The 27174-nt window shown below is 38.7% G+C and overlaps 1 protein-coding gene across 4 annotated transcripts; it reads right to left on the reverse strand.

The window, feature by feature from the left end:
• Nucleotides 1-120: 120 nt before the first annotated feature.
• Nucleotides 121-26855, reverse strand: zbtb38 (zinc finger and BTB domain containing 38). 4 transcript variants are annotated; one of them, XM_009293815.5, is made up of 4 exons: nt 26781-26855; nt 21577-21912; nt 21020-21167; nt 121-4517 (listed from the first exon to the last, which is right to left on the reverse strand). In XM_009293815.5, the coding sequence occupies exons 3-4, from the start codon at nt 21137-21139 to the stop codon at nt 840-842; spliced, it is 3798 nt and encodes a 1265-aa protein (XP_009292090.2). In that variant the 5' UTR covers nt 21140-21167; nt 21577-21912; nt 26781-26855; the 3' UTR covers nt 121-839. The 4 variants fall into 4 exon arrangements, with proteins under 4 accessions (XP_009292090.2, XP_009292091.2, XP_017207609.2 ...); XM_009293816.5 differs by having other exon boundaries at nt 21318-21912; XM_017352120.4 differs by lacking the exons at nt 21577-21912; nt 26781-26855 and having other exon boundaries at nt 21025-21098.
• Between the last annotated feature and the right edge of the window lie 319 nt (nt 26856-27174).

A 27174-nucleotide genomic window follows, 5' to 3' on the forward strand; every position in this document is an offset into this window, starting at 1 on the left:
ATGCGACTGAATTGACTGTTCACATATCCCTTACAGTTTGGTTTTCATTTGTTAAATGTAATCCAAAGTGATTTATCAAGATCTTGTTTTACTTAATAACATGGCTTGTGACATGATATCTTTGTTGTTTTTATTTCATTATTTGCTGTAAATATTCCACAAAAAGAAATATTTTTATACATGAAAGGTAACACTTTTGGTATATTGTGTAAAATAAAATTTAGCATTTATTCTGTATAATCAGCAGAGTTATATTCTGTAAAAAAAAAAAAAAGCATTTGTAATTCATTTTTGTGCAACAAATAAATTGAAATTGTGATTAATGGAGTTATGTTACAATAAAAGTACAATCACTCGCAGCTATCTTCGCTGTAAGGTGCTGCTAGCTGTTCAGTTTCCTTTGATGCATAGAGTACAACACGATGAGCAGTAAAATAGGGAAGATCTATATGACTCAGACAAATAAAAACTTAGAAAAATAAAAGCTTTCTTTTCTTTATACAAAAACATGGAAAACTACCAATAGTGTTTACTGTGACAAAATACTCTATATTTACATATCACAATTTTTCTTCAATGCAAAGTCACTTCTTCATACTTTCATGTGCGTTTCTTTCCACGTTTTTCAAACGTTGTAAGGCCTTGTCACTTACGTCACTATACTGTGACATCAGCAGGAGATGCATTTCCTTCCTGCCGTGGGCGTGAAAACGAAGTTCCTCTTTACAGAAATGCAGCTCTGACTTGAGCAACTGTAGGCTGTTGGGAAGTTCCTTTGGTTACAGTCATTCTTAACTGACAGAGTCAGCACTTTACTTGGCTGTACCTGTGTTGTGAGGTCAATCCTGTTGGCCCCATTTCACTGAGTCCTGTCTGTGCCCCTGAAATCCAAATCCTTTAGAACGCTCCATAATGCTTTTTTTCTTTGATGTCTTCCTCTTAATCTCGGTGGGAAAAGACCTATCTCCTGCATGAGGATATGACAAGCATGTATTCTTGTATACACTTTTGAGTGTAGGATATTTGCCCTCAGCATCTATATCCATAGGTTGCCCTATTTTTGGCTTGATCTCTGAGCAGGTGTACATGCTTTCCCAAGGATCAGGTTTGATCTGTCTTTTGTACTCTTTATCTGTAGGAAATGATTTGGTTATTTTACATTTCATGTCTGGATCTTTTCCATCTTCTGCCCTGAAGTGCTTGCTCTCATGTACACTCAACAGCAAGTCTGATTTACATACCTTAGAGCAATACCTGCAATTGTGTCCTTTGCCTGACTTTTCGATGTGTTTTTTCTCGTGACTTTTTTTGGTGGCAAGGTAAAGGAACCGCTGTGGGCAGTAAGAACATCTGTAACGCTTTTCCATGCTTAGGCTGTGGGACGCCGCATCTGAGTTGAAACAGGAGCCGTCCTCGTTGCAGCTCTTGCAGATAAAGTCACTACTATCCTCTGCAGTGGGCCCAGCTGTGCTGGATGTGTCTTCAGGGGGACATTGTTTACCACATATTCTGCAGCGTGGCTGATGGCAGCTGATGATGTGCATGCTGAGGGAGGTCTGGCTAGAGAAAGAACTCTCACAGCTGTGGCAGGGGAAAGCTTCTTTTTGGCTGCCATGCCTTGGCTCCCTTCTAACCCCATAGTTGTCTGTTGAAATCCTCTCAGTTGGACAGAATGGTGTCTCTCTGAATTCATCACTGGCTTCAGGTGATAAAGGCATAGTGTAGCCTCTCATGTGTTTCATTTTTATTCGTTTGCTTTTCAGCTTCTTACTCCTCTTTTTAGGCTTATATGTGTAATAGGGACGCCATAGTTCATCAGTTTCGGGATCGTTTGCGTCATCATATGTTTCTTTTTCTCTAACTGAGGTTGTGACTTCTGCCCTCAACCGCAAACTTGGATTTCCAATACTCTCCTCTGGACGGTTACTTTGACCTATGACCTCTGGTCTCCAGCTTTTCCTTTTCCTCTTCTTTGGAAACAGATTAGAGCCTTTTATTTTTCGACGAACAACCGCCTCGTTGCCAATCTTCACTGTTATTTGGCAGAGGGGAAGAACTTGGTTGTCAACTGATGGCCCTGGACAGGCAGGTTTAGCAATGTATGTTTCTGTCTTTCCACCAGGCGGCTGATCTGGTGTTATGCTTTCCGGTCTTGCTTGCAGCAGCTGATTAGCCATGTCTTCAATGGTCTGCGCTGCTGCTGACAGTTCACTCAACTTGCTTAACCCTTCAAAGGAACAGACGGATGGTATATTAAGGAATGGAAGAATGTCTGTGCTGTTATCTTTGCTTTTCTCTGCTGAAGGATCTCTGTCGCATGTGGTCTCAGAGGACCCTGTGCTTTTAGGTACTGGTTTTGAAGAATCTCTATATTTGTAGCTGAAGAGAGGTGACCCTTTGCCATCAAAACCAGACTTCTTCTTGAAATCAGTAGAGAGGTGTTTCAGAGGTTGGTCTATCTCTGATGGCATAGGAAATCCTACGTTTTGTTCACATGGTTTGTCAAAGCTGATGCGAGGAGTTTCTGATGCCATCATTTTTGGAGTGGCCATGAATGTGACTGGCATTGAAAATAACGACTGACCACTGACAACATCTGAATTAGTTGTAGGTACTGTATTGTCAAAGGGAGGGTGGGGGGAACAGCTGCCCAGTGGTGCACTGTAGGACTCCTCATTGTCCTCAGTCCCCTCAGAGTACGTCCGACTGTATGACTTATAACGTTTCTTTCTAAACGTCATTGGGAGAAGCCTGTAGAGCTTTATAGGGTAGACACTACTCTTCAGTCCACCATTTGCAGACTTTTTATTGACTGCCAGCTGTGGGTCAATGCCATGAAAGGACTTTTGGTGATTCTTGAGGATGTAATAAGTCAAGAAGGTCTCTAAGCAGAAAATGCACTGGTACCTGCGTTCCCCAGTATGCCAAATCTCATGCTTGGTTCGGTATTCAGCCAAAGCAAAGACTTTGTTGCAGTAATGGCAGGGATAGGCTCTATGCCATGAATGTACATTCTCATGTCTTTTGAGGCTGGAAAGGGTCACATAAGCCCGTTTGCATACAGAACATTTATATGTTCTTGAAGTGCCATTTGTTTTTAAGGTGCCATTAACTTGATCCTGGGACATCTCAAGAGGACAAGTTGATGTGGGGTCTAAACTTAAAGAGATATTAAGATCTGGTGGAGGTAAAGACTGTTGTGTTGTATTTGCATTATACGTACTATTGGTGTCAGGGACTCTCAAAGAGTCTTTATTATTTGTCTCTAACTCTGATGGACCTTTTAGAGATTTCACACAAACCTGCTCGTGATTACGCAATCTTTTCAGATGCATAAACTTTTTACGGCAGTACTTGCAAAACAAATGACTGACAAATCTCTTGTGTATTTGCATGTGGATGGTGAGAAGCGTCGAGTCATTAAACGTCTCGGGGCATTGCTTGCAGCTGAAGGTGGGGACATAATCTGTATTCTGAGGACTGAGGCAGGGTGGCTCAGCGTCCTGAGAGGGTGTAACATCTAGCGGTGGCAAAAGATCAAGGCTGGAATCTATCTCTGGTGCTTCATCTGACGACAACTGAGGGGAAGATATCGGAGCAGCAGTGGCATTTTCCGCTGCAGATGTGCCAGCGATTGAGGACCCAGTTGCACCTGTTTGACTTGAGAGAGATGGAATACTGTTATGTATACGACGCTTTTTTATAGGTCCAAGTCTATGAGTAACCACAGTCTTTGCTGGAGGCACGGCAGGTATGATGGTTCCGTTATCATTCTCCTGGATAACCTCTTTAGATTCTTGCCCCTGACTGACTGCATATGAGTGCTCATTTAGCGCATGGGCAGGCTCACTCTCTACTGCTGATATGCTTGTATCTTGGGGACTGGAAGGAGGATGTCCTTCTTCAAAATTCTCAATAACTTTGTTACGCTGATCCAGTGTAGAAAATGGGTTGTGTACTGTCCCTCCCTCAGTAATGGAAAAAGCATTGGTGATCCTTGGGCCCTTTGAGCATTCTAACTCCTCCGGTTTTAGGATCTCTTTTTTCAGTGTGCATGTTTCTGCCAATTTTGACTGACTGTTTGATATTTTGCAGCTGGAAGATGCTTGGCATTGCAAGAGACCTGAGCTCTTCCTTTCAGAGTCTAGCAATTTCTCCAGAAAGGGAATTCCTAAACGCTTTCCAGCTGCCACCAGTGAGTTTTTGTCTTCTGTACTGCTTGACTCCACTCTGGCATTGTATATAAAGTTTAGAATGCTAGCAAAGACCTCAGATCTCAGATCTGTTAGCTCCAGCACCTGGCTGGACGTGTAGACCTCAGGCGTTTTGAATGCATTACGAAAGTATCCACTTGTGGCAGCCAGTATGTTGCGGTGAGCGCGGAATTTGACATCCTCCACAACAATTATTACATCACAGAACAGACCTTGTGATCGCTGTTCACTAAGATGACCGAGGACAGCTTGGGGATGGGAACTGTCCACCAGACCAAGAGTGCTTGGGTTCACCACAGTCATCTGCAGAGGAGAGACACAAAGTAAAACAAAATATATGAATCAGAAAATACTTTGAAATGACAGCACAAGGCCTTTGTCTATGAACAACAACTTCAAAAAAAGAGAAGAAATCACTTTCCAGGGCTTTGCTTCAGTCACTCATCATGCCACTTACATGCTGTTGAATGATTAAAATGAATTTTCTCACCCTCATGTTGTTTATACTTAATAATTATTTAAAAGACGGTCAAGGATACATTTGTGCATGCGTTGTCCCCAGAATTAGGACAAAGGTGCAATGCTTCTCACAAATCTAATCATATCAAACCACTAGATGGCAGCATGACTCAACTTGTAAGCCACTTGATTAGCGTAACAGTATAACTATAAAGCAGAATTCTAACCTTTATCCAAGCTCCCTAGAAAGCTCCTATTTATTTTTGAGCTCAAAGTAACAAAGTACATTAGCACAAAGTAAGCAAACATAGATGTATGCAAAAAAGAGCAACACAGGAAATATTTAAAACACTGTATTAAATTAAATATTACTTGAATGACTGCAACCTTTATAGACATGGACTGGTAAAAGTTCCTGACAGTATGAAAACCTTGGAAAAAAATATCATGGTTTCACAGTATCGTGATCACTACTCTAAAATATGTTTTTTTTTTTAATGTCTGGGTAAAAAAAAACAACAACTTTTATTCCCCTATTGAAGAAAATACTGCACTGTTCAAGTCTATAGCCTGCTTGGATGTTGTGCATAAGCGATTGGCTTTTTAAATGTCTGCTGAATTGTGGGCTGACCAGTAGCTTTTGATGTTGAGGATCCTTTGCTGCTAAATAAATTCTTTGACATCATGAAATCTTTGACAACATGTTAAAAAAATGATAAAAAACTTACATGTACTCTAGGAAATGTATAACACATTTTTTTGACCTTTCCAAATCATTGTAAATCCTAAAACCCGTTGTTGTCCCATGCCTAAACCTTTATGTACATTTTTTTTCTGCACAAATATGTCTCTGTCCTATATGCTGCTCAATCTGCTGTTTATCTGTTTGCTTACCTTGTACTCTGCGATCTTAAGCACAAGAACAAATGAGAGGTTGTAAGCTCCAGTACGAGCACAAGAAAAGTGAAAGTGCATATACTCGGTCACCAAGAAAAAAAGCTCAGAAATTTGTTTGTATTGACTTTGACAATACAGTAGATGTCCTGCCATACAGTATCTTCTGTATCTACTTCTGATAAGTAATTTTGACCTTTTTGACTTGTAATAAATGGTCAATATTTAATAAATATGTCCATATGATAGAATAATCCGTGATGACTATCAAACAATATAAGCGGAAAATCTGACCTATGCATATCCATCTACATGTGTTTATTTCTAAGGGCAACTTGATTTACCGTATAATGAATTAAATTATAATAAAGTTAATTTAAATTAGGAGTAATTGCTCATCTTTCTGCTTTTCATATTAAAGCATATGTTAAAAACAACAAACAACGACTACTGGAACAAGTAAGCAAGAATCTATGACGGAGAACGTGTTGTTGACTACAAAACTTCTGTACAGTAAAATATATTACTCAAAATTAACTTAAAATTAATGAATTGCTGACAGGGACAAATCTTACAAATGGGCAACATAGGCTGGAACCCTGGATTAAAGGTGCAATAAGCAATATTTGAAAAACAAAAATTGACCACAGTGTCAGACTCAGTCCCAAAACACTTGCAGCCTATCAGCAGCAAGGGGTGTGCCAAGTAACCATAGCAGAGATATCAAAAGGGGTGAGGTCCTGTTGGTTTTTGAACATGTTTGTTTCAAGTAGTACTCAGTGCAGAGCTTCTACACCTCTACAGGTGAAGCCACTGGGGTTTGGGGTTAGGGTCGGGATAGGTGTACGCATTAAAACAGCTTATGGCAGCTGGAGCTGGAGGTTGACTAAACCCAAGTGGCTCTGCAACAAGCATGCTCTTGTTTGTCTTGGGGCTTTCAAATTTAGAAGACAAGAGAAAACTCACAAGGGTGCATTCACACTAGGCTATCTGACTAGTGTAAGTACTCCGAATTGGGCCCAGGCATGGTTCAGTTGGCCGGCCCTGGCTTGGTTGGAAGAGGTGTACCAAATCACTGTTCAGGTGGGCTCTAAGCCCAAAACTAAAGACGAGACAACACTTTAAGGGACTTAAGGAACTGTTTCATATGGGTTTACTAAACATTCTTACTATTCATTGAGCACAAACTGTCATAGTTTATTAAAGACGCGAACCCCTCCCTGCACATCAGCTGTCACCATCACCAAACCTCCTAATACGTGCAGCACGATGACTTTTACGCCCTATTCACACGGGGCGTCAGCGTCAACGCTTCCCATTCACTTTGAATGGGTGACGTCAGGCGTTGCCGAACTGCATTGTGGATCCGTTGGCGCCGCTTCAGAAGCGTTGCTCGCTGCAGAAGTTGGGACTAGCTCAACTTTTCAGGTGCCAACGGAAGCGTCAGCCAATCAGATCGCTGTATGCAAATACACCAGCTCAGACAGTGGCCTATTGCTGACTGAATTTCATTGGCTGACGCTTTTATGACGATCGCTTCAGCCCCAACTTCAGACACGCCTTCAGTCAAGCGTTGACGCTGAAGCCCCGTGTGAATAGGGCGTTATGATACTTTATGAGAGTCAAAAATTGTGGATCCGTTCAGCAAAATATTATACTGCATGTCACGGCATATTAAATGATAAAAAATAATACAAAAGCATATAACTAAAGCAATCTCTACTGTGCTGAGCGGGAGCACTTCTCTTGCTGTTAAACTGAACAGTCGTATCATTGATGATGTAAGCGTGCTCCGGCTTGCAAAGCAAAGTGCAGGCAAAGTGTGAGTGCAGGCCATCGGGGGAGAGAGGAGGGGGGCAAGTGTGCTTCGGCAGAGTTCAAGGCAACTGTAGCTGGTAAGCATGGGCCAGTAAACAATTCTGACGGTATGATAATCTTGGATAAAAATATCACGGTTTCATGGTTTTACGGTATTGTGATTACTGCGCTAAAATCTGTTCTTTTTAAATGTCTGGAAAAAAACTAAAACTTTTTTCCCCCTTTAAACACAGTATATTTTATTTTGAGAAATATTTTATCTATGTTGGAGCAGTAAACATTTCAGGCTCAATGATTCAAATGAATCATTGACTTCTGCTGTCTTCATTAGTTTAAAAAATACAGATTTAATTACAATTTAAAACAGCATTTATGGATATCTTTTCATCTGGACATACTGCTGTCCTAAAAAAAAATTACAAATCTTACACATACCTTAGGAACGGTGTAGCAGAAAATTTTGGCAGTATTAAAACCTTAACTTTTCCAAACCGCAGTAAACCTTTAAACCGGTTATGGTCCCATGCCTAGAACCTAGTGTAAGTACATTATCATTTCAGATGACAAATATTTGGTCCCACTTTATATTAAGTGTCCTTATCTACTATGTACTTACATAAAAAAAATAATAAATACAATGTACTTACTGTGTTTATAATGTATTTGAGAACACTTGTGGTGCTTTTGAGTTGGGATAGAGGTTGGGTTATGGGCAGGTTTGGTAGCATGGGTAGGTTTAAGGGTGGGTTAAGGTGTAAGGGATGGTCAACAGTGTATTTACAAATGTAATTACAAAAGTTAATTACAGATGTAATTACATACATGTATTTAATCAAGCATAAGTAAAAACATGTATTTACACAATAAGTACATTGTAACAAACTATTAATTCCTGTGTAAGTATATATTAGTTAAGAACACTTACTATAAAGTGGGACCAAATATTTTAAAAACATTTTCCATAATGATGAAGAATTAGGTCAGTATGACGAGATGAGGTGTTATATGGCTTTTTGAATGCTTTCAACCACAGAACATCCATTTACACCCAAATCAATCTGGTCTTCTGCATTTTCAAATACTTCTAAATGTGGTCAAAAGCAGACAGTTTCTTTTGCACCTGTATTTTACACATGTATTTGGCATTGTCCTGTTGCAAACAAAAGATTTTTGACAGACAAATCTGTGGAAACCAAAAACTTTTGTTTTATTTAACAACAGCTGACTTATATAAATTACATCCAATAAGATCTGATGTAAGATCTTGCCAGGTGCACTTGAAGACAACAACAGACCTGGCAAACACAGGCGCAATACAGTACACGCAAGGATTAATGAGGGAGCAAAACACAGCTGAACACAATTAGGTCATGGGAAGGAAACATCTGACAGAGACAACAGATGCACAACAAACAAGTAACTTCAAAATAAAGTACACAACAATCCCCCAGTATATTACACATATGATGTATTAACACTGTGGTTGAGCATTTAGAGAACAGCAATGATTGTTCTCTGAATAAAGATAGATCACTAAACATAAAGATAGGAATATGGAAAAAATCTTGTGGAAGAAACTGAAGAGGGTTAGAAAGTCATGGAAGAAAGTGAAGACCAGGGCGGGGTTGGGATGCGTGTGAGGGGGATCAGAGGTTCAGAGGTTATGAATTAAGCCCTGCTTTCCCCCTAAAGAACTATATAAAATTTTCTGGGGTTTTTTGTTGTTGTTTTTACATATACCGTAGGAACGATATAACTGAGACTTTTCCAAACTGCAGTAAACCTTGAAATCGTTTATCATCCCATGCCTACTCTACTCACAGTACATCACTAGTCTTCTACAGTACATCAATAGTTTCTTACAGGACATCACTTTGTTGTTGTGTTGGATCGCTTCCCTGACCAAAAAGCTGTGAGTGAACACACCAAAGGGATGAAAGCCAACTGAAACGACAGCCGCGTACTGCACCTGTGCAAAAGCGTGTGTCTTTCCACTCATCCGGATTCAGTAGTCTGTTTTCTTACGAAGCAAAAAAACTTCCAACACGCACAGACAAAGTGTTAACAGAGCAGCATTTAGTACCAATTTCAAAGTAATTGTTAGGAAGGGAAAGCCTCTCACAGGACATCACTGTCTTTCCCGCATCCGGGAGAGTTACAGTGTGGAGAAGCCCCAAAGAAGTGTACAAACCAGACTGTTGCATGCCCAGAATGTGGGGGTGGATCAGTGATGGTTTGGGCTGGAATATCATAGCATTCCCTTGGCCCAATACTTGTGCTGGATGGGCTGCCAAAAACTACTGAACCATTCTGGATGACCATGTGCACACAATGATTCAAACATTGTATCTTGAAGGCGGTGTCGTGTATCAGGATGATAATGCACTAATACACACAGCAAGACCAGAGTGGTTTGATGAACATTGATTAAAGTGAAGTTGAACATCTCCCATGGCCTGCACAGTCACCAGATTGAAATATTGTTAAGCCACTTTAGGTGTTGTGGAGGATTGATTCAGGATTTTTTTTAATCTATCGGCATCATGGCTCAAAAGCGGCTTAAAATTCCTTTTTCATTTTCTCTTAAAGTCATATTCTCAGTTGTTAATGTTATTGTCTTTTGTCATATTCATGTTCCGTTAGTGACTGATGCTTGTTTGACTCATTAATTAACCGCATCTACATAGCAGCACAGTGAGAAAGTAAGATTCTCATTCCCCCTGCTGGTGAAGAAACACAAACATCTTTAAATATCCATCCTAGCAACCTGACCTATTTCTTCTTCACATTATCTATTTCCACTTTGAGGCAATCCCAGGGGGAAGACTGACCTGTCACTGCAAAGTGGAAACATGTCAGATACAGCAGCACATATTCTAGGCCTGCACAATATATCATTTCACCATCAATACCACAATGTGTGCATTTGCAATAGTCACATCGCAGCATCTGCAATGGTGCACTGGGGTTATTATAGTTGATCAGTAATGAAGAATGTACAGTGTTTACATTTTACATTACATTTGATTAATCAATAACAGGGGCAGGACAAAATATAGCAATGCTGATTTATCGTGATAATTCTACCCGTGATACATTATCGATGAAGACAAGCATTGATATTTATTTAAAGGTACAGAAGATCTGAATTAATTCATCAGCCTAGCACTGTAGGCGGCAGTACATGAGGTGACGCTTCTCTTAACGGCAGATTGAACACACATCGACGTTGCGTTTCAACAAAATATATGTGCTGTTAATAAAATAAATACATTTTATTACTTTCTGATGCATTTTCCCAATTTTTTTCTATATTTATATAATATTTCGTGGATGGTTTTCTTGTGCTATATCACTGATATTGTAATCTATCATTATCAGGGGCAAAATCATATAATTTGCATTACTGTACCTGAATATCTGACTACTTATTTCACTTTTAACTTTGCTTTATCTTATTAATTTACTCTTGCAATTTCTTCGATTCACTCCTCTAAATGATTATTCCAGTCAATCTAAGTTAAATGTGCAGTAGGTGATTGTCTTTAATAATATTTTTTTTTGTGCTGGTTAAACGTATCTTCACATTCTGATAGTACTGATTAAAGTAAATGATCTTAATGTATATGTATTTTTATATTCTGGCAAAGGGGACTAAACGATGTTTGTCCATATAATTTACAGTTGAAGTTAGAATTATTAGCTCCCCTGAATTATTATCTTCCTTGTTTATTTTCCCCCAATTTCTGTTTAAAAGACAGAAGGTTTTTAACAAATTTCTAATCATAATAGTTTTAATAACTCATTTCTAATAACTGATTTATTTTATCTTTGCCATGATGACAGTAAATAATATTTGACTAGATAATTTTCAAGACACTTCTATACAGCTTAAAGTGACATTTAAAGGCTTAACTAGGTTAATTAGGCAGGTTAGGGTAATTAGGCAAGCTATTGTATAATGATGGTTTGTTGTGTAGTCTATTGAAAAGAAATATACCTTAAAGGGGCTAATCATTTTTACCTTAAAATGGTGTTTAAAAAATTAAAAACCGCTTTTATTCTAGCCGAAATAAAACAAATAAGACTTTCTCCAAAAGAAAAAATATTATCAGACATACTGTGAAAATTTCTATGCTCTGTTAAACATCATTTGGGAAATATTTAAAAAAGAAAAAGAATTTCAAAGGTAGTGTTACGGCTGTTGCCTGCCTCTGTTGTGCCTGTCTCTGTGCTTGCGTGTGTTTCATGACTTCACTCACTGTTTGTTTCCTAGAGTTCGCCTTATTGCTTATTAAAATTGGCTATAAATACGGACAAACATTTGGCGGAGGGTGAGGAGACTTCACAGCCAGCCATCAAGCTTCTTTTATTTCCTTAAATTTACTGTTTTGTTTTCTTTAAGTCTTACTTTGATCTAATTTGTTAATTGTTGGGTTGTTTAGTCTTTGGTTAGTGTTGTATGTTTGTTAGAGAACGTGAGTTATTGATTCTTTATTGATTCTTATTCAGTTGTGACAGGGCGACGCAGTGGTGCAGTGGGTAGCACGTTCGCCTCACAGCAAGAAGGTCGCAGGGTTCGATCCTCGGCTCAGTTGGCGTTTCTGTGTGGAGTTTGCATGTTCTCCCTGCGTTCGCGTGGGTTTCCTCCGGGTGCTCCGGTTTCCTCCACAGTCCAAACACATGTGGTACAGGTGAATGGGGTAGGCTAAATTGTCCGTAGTGTGTGTGTGTGTGTGTGTGTGTGTGTGTGTGTTTCCCAGAGATAGGTTGCAGCTGGAAGGGCATCCGCTGCGTAAAAACCTGCTGAATAAGTTGGTGGTTCATTCCGCTGTGGTGACCCCAGATTAATAAAGGGACTAAGCTGACAAGAAAATGAATGAATGAATTTAGTTGTGACACATGATTTGGTTGATTGTTTTTGTTGTAATAAATTTATTAATTTAGACCACTTAGTTCATGTGTCCTCTTTATGTTGCGTTCCCTTTATGAATTAATTATTTTGTGCTGATAAAAAGAAGGGTTCGTAACAGGGAGGCTAATAATTCTGACTTCAACTGTATATGATAGGTAGCCCAAACAGTCTGTCAACAAATGTAGATTAGTATAGCTTAAAGAGTAACATTTAAATGTCAGTCAATTAAATGCAATTGAATGCATACTTGAAATAAATGCTCTGCGGGGTGCAGACTATAGTAATGAACATCCGTCTGGCAAGAAGTTAAAACTTTGCATGCCTCTTTTGAAAAGCAGTTTTCTTGGAACGGAGCAGCCATTTTGAAGCCACAACAAAAAGCATTTTGACTAAAGTAAAATGGCTGCCTGTTAATGTTCTGTTACACTGTAGAAGTCGATGTTGTTTGAAAGTTGATCGCGATTGGATTAAAGAATCTGATTTTTGAGAACATTCAAAATTAGAAAGGAAAATAACTAAGAAGCAAAACCGTATTTGCATTGTGCAGAGTTTCAGAACTCTGTGATGCTGTTGTTTCCTTTCTTGTTTTTAGCAATTCTGACCGCAAAGATGGTATCGCTGCCTCTGATCTTTAGAAACATCATGACACAGCATTATTCTCCAACCTGAACCTAAACTGTACCTCAAACAACAGTGAATGTCATGGCGTGGCAGATTTATTGATATGCTGCTAGTAAGGATCTATTTTAATCTGCACTGTTGGTGTGTGATTGCACTAAGCAGGAGAGGCAGACCTCCGTTAATCGCTGGGAAAACATCCGCCTGCTCCCTGTCTGACAGGCCTCCGTTGTCACGGCAACATGCTGTGGCGCAGCACTTATTGGGATTTGTATGAATGGCGGCTGAACATGCAGTTGTGTTTTCAATCCAGAGGAAAAACTGATCGTTCGTTCCTACAGATATCACCATGTTGGAAATCCCCAGCAGCGTTTAGCTGATGCTACGGACAATCGCTTGAGAACAGTTATCTGTAATGCTGTGAGTGTGTGTTTAGTGCACTAGTTAAAATCCCATTCCGTATACACATAGAGCTAAATGTCAATGCTAATTTAAGAAGAAAGGCCTTTTACGTAAAAAAAGAACAGAAAATTTAGGTTTGCTATTTGCTATGCGTCTTCTGAAGCTTTCGTTTAACACAATCAGGCGCTTAATAATGGCGTAAAATTACATTTGTTGTCCGTAGATATATCCACCTGCCACACCCTAAACACGACTTACAATTCGGATAAGCGGAAATGACGAAAAAGCTAAAAATCCCCAACCTTGCCTCAAATCATCTGAGAGAATATGAAAGAAACATCTGCATGTGTGTATTGAAATGTCCAGTCAAACAAAGAGCGAAACATTCTTTCATTATTATTACAGATAAAACCACATGAGTCTTCATGCCCTGCAAAACGCGCTCGACTGTGTTTGTTTGAGAAGCATGCTGAACGTACCTTTATTTCAGTTAATCAGAGAAAGCGCTTCAGTGGATGGAGAGCGAAAAACATCGCTCACGCCTTCCTCTACGGTTCCCGTGATCCACTGATGGCTGCAAAAAGATGTTTCGTTTGCCGGCGAAAGTGTTACAGCTTTTTTTTTTATAGATTCAACTCGTCACTTGCTGCTCTCTGCTGTCTCTCCTATAAGTCTATCCTGCTCCCTCTCTCTCTTTTTCTCTTACACTCTCTCTCTTTTTCGTTCACCCTAGTCCCAGTGCCCTCTCTGCGTGAGACGCCCAGTCCAGAGGTGGCAGGGGGCATCAGTCTGCTCCATTGCACCCTGCTATAGGTTTCCTTCCTTCTGTATGCATGCTAGCTGGCCACCAGGGTTTATTCGCCCACTGTGGAGTTTATAAATAGTCGGGCAGGGCAGTTCCACTGCTGTCTGTGCATTATTAGCAGCGGAAAAAGAGATGCGGCGTGCTAGCAAGGACTGCAACTTCATTAAGCACTGCGAAGGGGCAGCAGGAATGAGAGAGTGCGAGGAAAATGGATCAGCATGCTAACATGTGAGAAGCGCTCGCATGCAGTGCGAGGTAGATGCAACAACTCAACCTCCGGTTTCAAGATAAAAACCGCAGCTAGCCTGATGCAGCATCTGACATTTACCATCACCTACAATAAATAGCAGCGGTCGGAATAAAGCTATTTCAGATGAAACCCCCTCCACCCCCACCAAAAAAAACCAAAAACGATTCTGAACATTTATGAATTTAAATGCAGACACACACACATGCACATGTTCTCCATCTGTGCCTCGTCCACCTCTTTAATCATGCTTTTTGTGCACATCTGAACATTTCATGGCTAAGCTGTAGCACGGCTGAACTGCTACCACTGCAGCAACATTTTTATGCATGTGTCTTTGTGGTGGGCGGGTGTGAGAAAGAGACCGAGAGAGAAAGAGAGAGAGAGAGAGAGACAGACACGGTCTGCTTCAATCTGAAACACACATTTCTGGTATCACACAGAATGAGGGCGAGCAGCCGGAGAGGAAGAGATGATGAAAGAGTGCATGAGCATGCAGAAATTGTGATTTAAGACACGGACGTCAGGACAAGGACCTGCGGAAGGCTTGGAATGGGTCTCAGCCAAAGGTTGAAAGGATAAGATGTTTATCTGAGAACCGGTCAAGTGCTGAGGAGAGAACGAGAGCTCGGGAGGAAGCGGAAAGCTAGCGGAGGACTGTGGGTTCACCTTCAACATGGCTGCTGATTGATGCAAAGGGATGCGGTCGCTCTGCAGAGCGCTGGAGAGGGAGGAGATGGGAGGGAGGGAATGGATAGGGAAAAATAGGGAGGAGCTACTTCACATTCCATCTGCAGGTTATTATATTCCATGTCCCAAAATGGGTATGCTTTTATTCGGTGTGAGGACTGCTAATAAATACTGCAAACAAACCTGTATGCTTGTGAATGCTTATTTTTATGTTTATTTTATTATTATTTTTGGACATATTTGAATTTAATATTTCTTTATCAATATCTTATGATTAAAAATGTTTTACTTGTTACATAAATGAACTGATATATATACAGTTAAGGTCAGCATAACTAGCCCCCCTGAATTTTTTCCCCCTAATTTCTGTTTAACGGAGAGATTTAACACATTTCTAAACATAATAGTTTAATAGCTTATTTCTAATAACTTATTTATTTTATCTTTGCCATGATGACAGTTAATAATATTTGACTAGATATTTTTCAAGACACTTCTATACAGCTTAAAGTGACATTAAAAGGCTTAACTAGGTTAATTAAGTTAACTAGGCAGGATAGGGTAATAAAGCAATTCATTGTATAATGATGGTTTGTTCTGTAGACTATCGTAAAGAAATAGCTTAGAGGCTAAAAATGTTGACCTTAAAATGGCTTTTAAAAATGTTTAAACTGCTTTTATTCTAGCCTATGTAAAACAAAAAAGACTTTCTCTAGAACAGTGGTGTCAAAGTCAATTCCTGGAGGGCCGGAGCTCTGCAGAGTTTAGTTCCAACCCTGCTTCAACACGCCTATCTGGAGGTTTCAAACGAGCCTGAAGGACTCAATTAGTTTGATCAGGTGTGTTTAATTAGGGTTGGAACTAAACTGTGCAGAGCTGCGGCCCTCCAGGAACTGGCTTTGACACCTGTGCTCTAGAAGAAAAAATATTATCAAACAAATTTATTAGATGTTAAATATCATTTAGGGAAATATTTAAAAACGAAAAGAAAATTCAAAGAGGGGCTAATAACTCTGACTTCAATTGTATATTACATTAGATGAGACTGCAGTTATATGAGTAGCCTAAAAAAACGTACCATATTAATATCAAACTAAAGACAGCTTACGTGCTTTGTCTTAAATAACCAAACCAAAATTGGAAACTGTAACTAACAAAACAAAATCTGTCATGCCTAGCTGGAAGCTGAAACGACAATGATTATCAAATCTATTGATTTTGCATCCGTTAGTATACTAGACACCTGCACACTAAAATATTGAATGCACTGGTGTGAATTATGCAGTAACTTATGAAAATATCAACATTTTATTTTTCTAAACACTGTAAAACTGAACTTTGACTCTACAGACTTCAGCTTAAAGCTGAGGCGACATTAAAATTCTAATTAAAATTCATTATAATGGACAATTATTAAACGACTTGCGATTATTTTCTTATTTAATGCATCAATTTCAGTATGGATAAGTTATATTAATTCATTTTCCTTCAGCTATGTCCCTTATTTATTAGGGGTTGCCACAGCAGAATGAACCTCCAACTATTTCAGCAGTTTTATGCAGCGGATGCCCTTTCAGCTGCAACCCTACACCCATCCATCCATACACTCTTGCATTCACACACATACACTGCAGCCAATTTAGCTTATTCAATTCACCTATAGTGCATGTCTTTGGACTGTGGGGGGAACCGGGAAGAGAATAAGCACACACTCCACACAGAGATGCCAACTGACCCAGCTGGGGCTCGAACCAGCAACCTTCTTGCTGTGAGGCGATTGTGCTACCAACTACGTCACAGTGCTGCCTTCCAAAATTGGTATTGTCATGTAAATGAACTGTCAAGTTTTCAGTTGAAAATGACGTTGTGTAAATGGTTCTTAAATGAAACCTTATATTTAACCAGAAGTGGACAGCATCCGTAGAAGTCATTTATTTTCAGTCAACAAAGCTCGCTCTTGTTTACATGTAAGCGAATGTACCCACCAGACCTGCTTTTAAAGTGGGTGAAGTATCTCTTTAAAGCTTGAAGAAGGCCGCCTCCTTCAGCTCGCAGTGCAGCATGTGAACTTAATGCCCAGATACCAGTGGTTATTTCTGGAAACAGGGCCGAGTGCTGATTACCTGGGTGCCATGAAGACAAGCTGCTGTAACAAAGACAGCATTCACAAGGGTTCTGGCTTGCATTCAGATCCCAGGTTGTTTTTCAAGCGAACCACTGATGGTGAAATAAAAACCAGAGACTAGCTTGATCACTGATATCTCTCCTTACCTTCTCCCGATCGTTAGCTTATACACAGATAGGAATATCAAATTATTTTTTTATCATTTAATTGCCCTTTTACACTCTAAATAAGCTGCTGTCTTAAATTTGTGATGTCTGGGTAAACAATATGTTGCTGATACTAATATATTAGTATGTTGATGTACTAAAACTGAACATTAAGTTAGGGGCTAGGCTTTCTGTCTGTGCATCATTCCCTGATAGAAGCAGTAAGAGGGGCGTGGTTAAGAATATTGTGGCTGAAGCCATCAAACTGACGTTATCAGATTTGCATTGATTAAATATCACCAAAACAAACTTTTTTTTTAGAAGATAAATTTTCACAAATATTTTTTTTACGTAAAGAATAACAAGCAAAATAAACATTGTAAATTTAGATTCGACACACAACTTTAAGTTAAATCTATTTAACTTTACAAGTCCTATCAACTTACATCGAACTTAAAACTCAATTTGACTTAAAACAGCAAGTTAACCTTATTAACATAATAAAATCAGGTAAAGTACCTTAAAAACATGTTGTCATAACTTGATTATATTACAGTGTCTGAAGAAATTTTATACATAAATCCTACAGTCACTAAAATGTTTAGAGTTTGTTTAGAGTTTGTCCTAAACAATGCACTATACACATATTCTATCAGCCATATCACGGTCCAAAGACTAGTTGTTGCCTGAGATTTAAGCTAAGCAGAGCTCAGTTTGGTTAGTACCAGGATGGAGGACAACATGGGAAAAATTAGATTGCTGTTTTTAAGTATTGTTAGTGAGACCAACAGGGGGTGCTCACCCTGCAGTCTGTCTTAGTCCTTATGCCCCAGTATAGTGAAGGGGGAAGAGTAAGTAAATGATGACAGAATTTTTTACAGAGAGAATTTTGGGCACTTTTGGGTAAACTATCCCTTTATTCTAAAAAGCAGTATCAAATACATTTGCATACAGCGAAGTGGTCCTCAACCACTGGGCCGCAGACCGGTACCGGTGGATCAATTGGAACCTGCCACACAAGAAATCATTTTATTTATTATCCGAGTCTGAACAATATTTTATTTTGAAAAATGACTGTATTCTCTCGGTTACTTGAGTGCCCAAATTTATCCCACAAGCAGCAAAATGAGTAAGAAACAGACATCTTTGGAAAGTTTCTTTGCTAAGGGGAAAAGGCCCATTGAAGGACCCACGAACTGCGAGTTTGTTTCTTCCTGTGGAGGTGTGCAGCTTGCATGTACAAGTGGCGTTACGTGCTTGCGCCTTCCAGATGGATCTATTTGAATAAATGCCGTTAGCGCACCGCAAGTCATGTGACAAGAACTGACCAATCAGCCTCATACTTTGTAGGGAATATACACATATCAGTAGACTAATTATTTAAGATGAACACTGAACACACAAACACTGCAGTGCTTTGTAATTTTCTTCAGAAATAAAACTTGTATCAGAGTTGAAGCAATGTTTTGTCAGCTTGTCATCCTCTGAGAAAACACTTGATGGTTGCCTAGCAACCTACGAACCACCGCCACCTCCCCCTGTCCACGGTAAAATTGTCAAGCAGTCCATATGATCAAACGGTTGGGGACCACTGCTGTAGAGATTAATTACCATTGGCTACAAGTTAATCAAAGTGTCAATTCTAAACCTACATTTTAAAACTTTAACTCAAGCACAGCAAGATGCGGTATGTAATTGAGGGTGCTTTCACACGTGGTTCAATTGCCTGGACGGTACCCAAATTCGATTGTCCCCCCTTGCCAGCTTGGTTGGTTGTGTTCACACTGTTGAGTGTACGGCTGTTGCTTGGTGACGGTCACGAAAGCAAAGCACCAAAATGGAAAGAAGTTCACACTCCTGCGTTTACTGAATCTTTTGGTTTTGGACATACAGAAAGCGACTCGCGTCTGTCTGCCGCAAAAATATTTTAAACGCTCAGAACATAACACAGTTTCTGCAGAAGCTGTTTTTGGAGGAGAAAAGCAGACATTATCACTGTGTTTGGCCTGGCTCAGTCCCGCTTGTCACCAAGGAACAGTACGTGATGCACAGACACCCACACACACAAATAATAGTTATGAAAACTAAAGTTTGCTGTACAGTTGGCGGTTCACTGTCGTTATTTGGTATGATTGCATTCATACCAGAACCAAACTGGACCAGAGTTTGCTTGAACTGTACCCCAGACCACCTCTTTCAGGCGGATTCGAGTATGGTTCATGGGTGCTCACACAAGTTCAGAAGACAGCGTTCACACTAGCTGATCCTACCCAAATCTGATGTCAAACGAACCCAGGTGCGGAAAAAAGGTGCTAGTGTGACAGCACCCAAAAACACTAGAATACATTTTACTGTCTTTTATTAAAATGTTTAAATAAATTCATTGCAATAGCATATCTTTCATCCTTATTCGTAAATCTTAAAATAGATTCTTTTTTTACTCCCAACACATACACATTATACTTTTTAGACATCTTATATTAATTAAGAAATGAAATATTAAATAAGAAAACAGTGGGCATGACTTGTTTTTTCCACCGCAAGCTGATTAGATGTAATAAAGTAGGAATTTTATTCGGAAATATGAGGGAAAAGTTTTCAGGAGAGTTATAACAACGTAACAGACACCTCCTCCTCACCATTTCTGCTTGTTGTCAAAACTGACAGTTAAAGGGGCGTGGTTAGGTATGTTAGCCACGCCCAATAACTCAGACATACGTAATCTGAGAATTTAACTAAAAAAAAAATAGGGCAAACCTTTTTTAAGACGAGCACAATTTAATTGTTCACCACAAAACTAGCGATGTGAGCTAACAAAATCATAAGGCTAGTTTTAATTTCATTTATACTTTAAACAAAAAAAGTTGAAAATATTATACACAGATTTATATAATTCCACATCTCCTGCATATTCTAAGCGTATTTGTATGAGAGTAATTTGGATTTACCATGAAAGAGAACATTTCTATTTTAGTTTAAAGCACTTCCTGCTACCAGCTTATCTCTAAAGGTCTGAAACTGTTAAGATGTAGCTGTTCATTTCCTCGGAAAGAAATGAACTGCAATGTACGCAGCTTCTAAACAACCCCGGGTTGTGAGGAGTTTCGCTGTGCACAGTCATGATCACTGAGTCATAACAAAAAATGCAGTGAACGGTAAACAGACAGGCGCAGCAAAGCTGAAGTACTTTTGTTCTGTCACAAAGTAATATGTGTAGGCTGAGCTACGAGAGCATCAAAGCTGCTAACACATCTGAGGCCTATCAAAAGTGAGGCCTACAGTAAAGCCTGATGCAAATGAGCTCATCACATGAATCCTCCACTCAAGGTCAACATAGCCTGAAGTGCATCATAAAATAGTGAAAGAAACAAACTAAAGGGTATTACAAATTACTATGGCGATCGAGATGAGGACCAGGTCAATAAGTGGGTCGGCATGTTTCGTAATGAATTATAGATGGAAACTCTCCCTCTTGTGTAACCAAATTCTAGCAGCGAGCTCTTCAGATAAATACACCAAAGACAAACAAATTAAATTAAACATGAATATCACCTACGTATAACCACAAGAATTAAAGTATCACCTTGCTGGAGCAAAGGCAAGGCTACATCTTTACATTTCCTGCTATCTAGGGACTGTAACTCTTGAAATGACCATCTCAGTAAGACTGAAATCTCTTTACCAACCTTACGTTTGCTCATACCGCTCCTCATAATCGAGATCGTCTTTCCTCTGGTCCCTGTTCGTGCGATTAAATGTGCGTCTGAGGGAGGAACGACTCCACTGTGCCCCCTGGTGGTCATCATGAAGAATCACTCAATGAGTCAGACAGTCCTGCAAATTTGATATATGTTATTATTATTATCTTTCACTTCACAATACAATGTTACAGTTTTATTAATAACAACAATGTCATAGTAGATAAATTAAAAGTTTATGTTTGTTTTTTAAAGCTTATGTCGTCACCAGGACAGCAAGGCCCACCTTTTTCTGGAACGTAATCAAGAGAAACGCTCTCTGGTACATCCATCTGGATGGATTCCCACAGAAAATACTCAAAACAAGGCTTGTGCACACAAACACACACACACACACTCATCTCGCTAGTCCCTCAGCGGAAGCCTCAGTGTGCAGTTTAGCTCCTTTTTAGTCCGCATTAATGGGTTCACAGTCTCTCTGCGTGTTAGTAGAGTGAGTAAAACAGCGAAAGAGAGAGTTTCGAGTGAGACAGGCTGATATATACCTGATCTATTCCTCCATATTTGAGCAGCTGTAGATGTAAACAGTCTGGCCCAAGGTGAGATCAGTTTGTTCTGCCATGGTTGAGAGGAGAGCGAAGGATAGCAGTGGTGTTTCTCCTTCGGGGCCAGATCAGCTGCTCTCTCTCTCTCTCAGCAGTATTTCCTCTGTGCCGCTGTGTGTGTGTGTGTGTGCGTGTTTGAGTGTCAAGTCAGGCCAAAGCAGCGTCTCTCTGTTATTCTCTCTGCCCAGCAATCGTTCAGCCACAGGCCTCTGCACTGCTGCGTCATCAAGCTGCTGTCCTGGAATCAGAGAGTAAGAGATGGGAGGGAGGGACAGACTGGAAAAGGGAGGGAAAGTAACGGAGAGAAAAAGAGGGAAAAGGAAAACTTCCTGTCAAACAGTTTTTAAACGGTTACAAATTCAGGATACTGTTGATTGCACTTTCAGAGTTATTTAGTACATTGTTATACTGTTTTGCTATTCTTATGTATTTGGTTATAAGCAGGCCATTATATATACAGCTGAAGTAAAAATGATTTTATATTTACCAAATTGTGTTTAAAGAGCTGGTCCAGAGTGTATTTATACAGCTTGGTTGTGTTTATAATCAGTGTTGTGCAAGTTACTTCCAAACTGTAATACATTACAGATTACTTATTACTGTTATTTAAATGTAATCCCTTACCTTACAATATTACTGTCTTAGAATTGTAATATGTTACATTACTCTTATATTACTTTTTAGTTACTTTCACCAAAATAACTACAGAATTAAAACTTAACATTATAAAATTCTATAATGTTCTTTAATGAGCATTTTACATCCAGTAGAACGTGATTTGAGGTAGCAGAATGACTGTAACCTCTCCCGGCTACTAACAATATAGTATATAATTGGCAATGTGATGGCTTAAGACAATGCAAGAAAGGATGACAGCCAGAATTACAAATGATCTGTTAAAAGTATGGTAGAGGTAAAGTGATTATCTGGCAATATCTATGAATGGCTTGGCTATATTCACATTAGACACAACAGGCCGATATGTAAACTCCAATGCCATGACAAAATGCAGATTTTGTTCCTTTTCTTATTGTTGCCATTATTGTATTTACTTTACATTCAAGTGGTTCACAACACAAAACCGTCCTGCACAAAGTGAGCATGATGAACAGCTTTCTCAGTATAATGTTTGTGCATCGATTTCCTGTTTGTGGACAAAACTGCTTGCGAGCTCTCACATACGCTGCTCGCGCACAAATTCTCACAATCTCTCAAATATGCACTGCTCACGCACAAGTTTTCTTGCTCTCAGTACACTGCTCTCTCAGTGAGATTATATGCAAACTCACAATTCGTGTCTTTTGTTCCCTCTTCCTTTCAAGCTTTTTGATATGAATTATATTAGTACACTATTTATTAACAATAACCAAAATACTAAAATAGACTTAAAATTTTTAATCTAATAAACCCTAACATTGTTGGCTGTATGTTATATGATGAGATATTTTAAATAAAAAGCATTTAGCCAAAAATAAAAACTAACGCAAGCAGAAATGTAACTAATAGAAACACTTGATAAGGTATTATAGCCTACTGTACTATTCACTCTTCAAATAAATCTCATTATCAATCACATTTTTTATGGCAACTAAAATAAAGTGAACTAGTGTCTGTTGTCTTCCACATTGTTGAGGAGATTGTGGAGGACATTTTCCCTGCCATCATCTTCATTTTGAGAAGAAGCTGTTCCACCGGGCCCCTGAACACACATATTGTCATTAAGTACTTTAATTACTCTGTTGTGGTAATACTATAGTTGCTATGGTAACACAACAAGTGTAATATAAACAATGATCCAGTGCTGTAGTTTTTTTTTTTACAATATGGGGTAGATTGTACTACAATTCACCACACTTTACTGTAGTAAAACTACACTTTATATTTAATTTTATGAGTTCACTATTCTTAATACGACAGTATGGTTAAGCATTCATTGTAAATGCTAGCCTAAAACATAGGCAGTATACCTTACACTCAAAAACACTAGTATTTATTATAGAATTTATCTTAACCTGTAAGGAAATAGTGTAGCAATATATAAACCATATAAAAATTCTTGGGATAACAATTAAATAGGAGGATCTCTGGAGAGCAACAGAACGAAGGGAAGAGGAAACACATGGCATAGATTGTGAGTCTGCATCATCTGCCGGAGCGAGAGCAGGTCGTTAGCACGTGAGCAGCCCAGCCAGTGTTGAGTTAACACGAGGAGTTTTGTCCACAGAGGAAACCGGCACGTTCACTCGCTCGTATAACATGAATGAGCTTACGACATTTGTCAGTGAAATAACGCCATATGCACTTACGTCCGTCTCGCGAATGCACTGTCTTATGCCATTTTCATCTATTTTCCGCTGTGCGTACTGCGAACCGGGCTGAGCCAATAGCCCCGGACCTTGAGCTCAGAAGCTGAAATCATTCCGCGTTCAAAGTAAAAAGGTCCCATAGCCAGAAGGAGATTAATGACAGCACGCGCATATATTTTCAAGCCACGAACAGGAAATAGAACTGCGGTATTTTTTCATTTGTTAATGTCTTGCGGGCGAAAAGTGTGTTGTAACGCACGCGTTACTGAACATGTACCGAGTAAAATATTACTGAAAATGTATTAGTAATGCCTTACACTACTGCGTTACAGGAAAATGTAATACATTACTGTAATACATTACTTTTGTAACGCATTACTCCCAACACTGTTTATAATATGCAAAGCAATGTGTGCTTATGCTTTACTTTGTAGAAAATACTTTAAATATCTACTGCTACTCAGCTAATATGAAAACGACTGTCATATTTCCTAGTTCCTCCGGAAACCTTCTATAAAGAGGCTCTGATTGGTCAGCTAACATAATGTGCTGTGATTCGCAGATCAGCCAGGAAGCATCACGTCCAGTCACGCCTCTAATAGCAAGTGCTGTGCCTTTGCTGTGTAAATACTGCCAGTCAGTGTGATCCTGTATTAGACATAAATGAAGAGGACACAGCTGAACCTCAAGCCTGCGCTCTAAAACTAAATCTGACAAGTGTATTACATATGTAATCAGAATAAGCATGCGTAAGTTATATGAATTGTTCACATATTTTTTGCAAGTTTGTTATATGAGATGTGGAACGCAGGGAAATTGGCTGCATAAAGAGACACTGCAGCGCTGCTGAAGATTGTGGGCGTTAACAGCAGTTTGACTGGTGAATTTGTAGCTTTTTGTTAACGGTGCCAAACAGCATTTCCCATTGTTTACATCCTTGTTTACATCCTCGCTACAACATACCATTAGCGCTAGAAACTGTGCATGTCATAGATCAATAGGGTATATGCCGAAAAATTTGCCAGTAACCTGGGTTAAGCGCTTCCGGTGAACTGTATGCCATTACAAATGCACAACTGTGCATTTAAGGTCTGTTTTCTTTAAAAATGAGTGATCTCCATTGGCTGAGTGATATCCGATAAAAAGTTGGGCTCAGATTGTACAAGAAGCACTCCATTAAATTACATTTTTCCCCGCCATGTCTTTAAAATATGAACATGTATTTTACTCCAGTATTTTCAATGGAGCTTTTGCGCTAGCTTGCCGATTCTGACAGGCGCATGCGAGTAAACAGCTTTTTGTTTTAGCTTACGCATACTAATATCAATTTACTAGTAGTGTACTTAAAATGTTCTTCCAGAGATCCATTAAGATACACTGCAGTGACAAAAGCTGCACACTTTGTGAAAAAACAAGAAATATAAATAAAGGTAAAAAAAAAAACACTGTAAACGTAGGGGTAACACAGCTCAGAATAATGAATATTTTTAGCCATTTCTAAGTGAATATAGACAATGTATTTTAGTGCTTTTAAACAAAACAGATTTATTAAACAGATCTATTTATTAACATAATATTTTAGTCACCAAACAGATTTAGAAATTGAAAGATTTAAATATTGCTAAATATTGAAAAAAAAAATACAACCTACAAAACTTCAACAATTTTTTAAAATTTTTTTGCTTCTCTTGATTTTTCCTCTTTTTTAAATTTGTGTTAAATACTTTTCTATAACATATAAGTTTGAGTGTACTAGTTTTTAGACCGTTATCGTAAGTTATTTCATTAGATGAGCTCCAGATTTGGCTTTAGTACTGACTAATCTGATGTATATGCACAAATATTGTAAAGCTTCCTATTATAAATATGAATTTAAAAGATAGCTTTGTTAGGGGTGTACTATGCTGAGAGCACTGTGCAAGAACAAGGCAACAAAATGCAGTTTAGGTCAAACCAGAAGCGCAATAGCAGCAAGTGCAGGATATAGGTATAAGTTATAAAGTGCAATTATAGAAAATATATGGTGATATTTACAGATGGATGTACTATGAACATTATATACAAGTTGTATTGACTATAAACAGAGATTTTCAATACATGAATATATGTTCAGGTTGCTATTAATGTATGCAGATAGATATAAACATAATTACAAATGTATGTGTAGAGTATATGTATAATTCAAGATGAATTAGTGCAACGTAGTGCGATGAATATGTGCAATTTTAATTGCAAATATTTAATACAACAATGCAGTGTTTATGTTATTATGAGTCGTGGGGGTGTTTGGGGGGAAAGAGTCAGTAGGGGGAAAATATTTCAGTGTTTTCTAACATGATATATATTACTTATTTAATGTATACTATCACTTATTTACCCTCTATATAAAAAAGTAATACTTTAATGCTACTTAACGAACTTCATACATTCATACATTCCCCATTTTATTAAGCAGAAATATTTCTTGAGTAGCCAAATTAATTTTAGTCAAAAGTAGTTATTACCAAACGTGTTTTTTTTCCAAGTTTTATATATCTGTTTCAAACACTCGGACTTTACCTGTCAAAGTTTGCACATTCTGTCCTTAAAAAAATCAAAATAACATTGCAGTCCCATAAACTAACGATCAAAGTAAGTTATTGGGTAAACGGGCGATACATTTACAAATCGCAAGGGCAAGTCTGAACATGTCTGGACCAGCTGTTATAGGCCTCCTTGCAGTTAAACAATATCACACGAGCATTCGAGTGCTAAAATACCACCACAGCTGTCAGTAAATGTGAAATTATCTTTGTACATCAGTTTGAAATATAAAATATCATTATTAAATAAACTTACAACAACAAAGTGTCTGTCTGCAAACTTGTGTTCAGTTCCAGAATGAATCAGTGGTTGAATCCGTCGACAAGAAGTGGACAGTTTAGTGAATGTCGTCACCTACTGGCAGAACAACATTACCTACTTATTTTATTTATATAGCACAATACAACAACAGATGTTGAGCATTGGGCTGAACACAAACAAAAATCATCAAACTAAATCAAAAGATTAAAACAACAATTATAAAACATATAGATGGGGGGGGGGGGTTGTTCGGAAGACCCACCCTCCACTGACAAAGGTCCAGAATTTGTCCCATTCATGAGCTCGTTTGTCCAATTTTGACTGCTAAGCCATCATAAATAGTAAAAATAACCCATTAAAAAAAGCTTTAAGACAAACCAGAATCCTG

This window comes from Danio rerio, chromosome 18, assembly GCF_049306965.1.
Source record: "Danio rerio strain Tuebingen ecotype United States chromosome 18, GRCz12tu, whole genome shotgun sequence".
Classification (NCBI taxonomy): domain Eukaryota; kingdom Metazoa; phylum Chordata; class Actinopteri; order Cypriniformes; family Danionidae; genus Danio; species Danio rerio.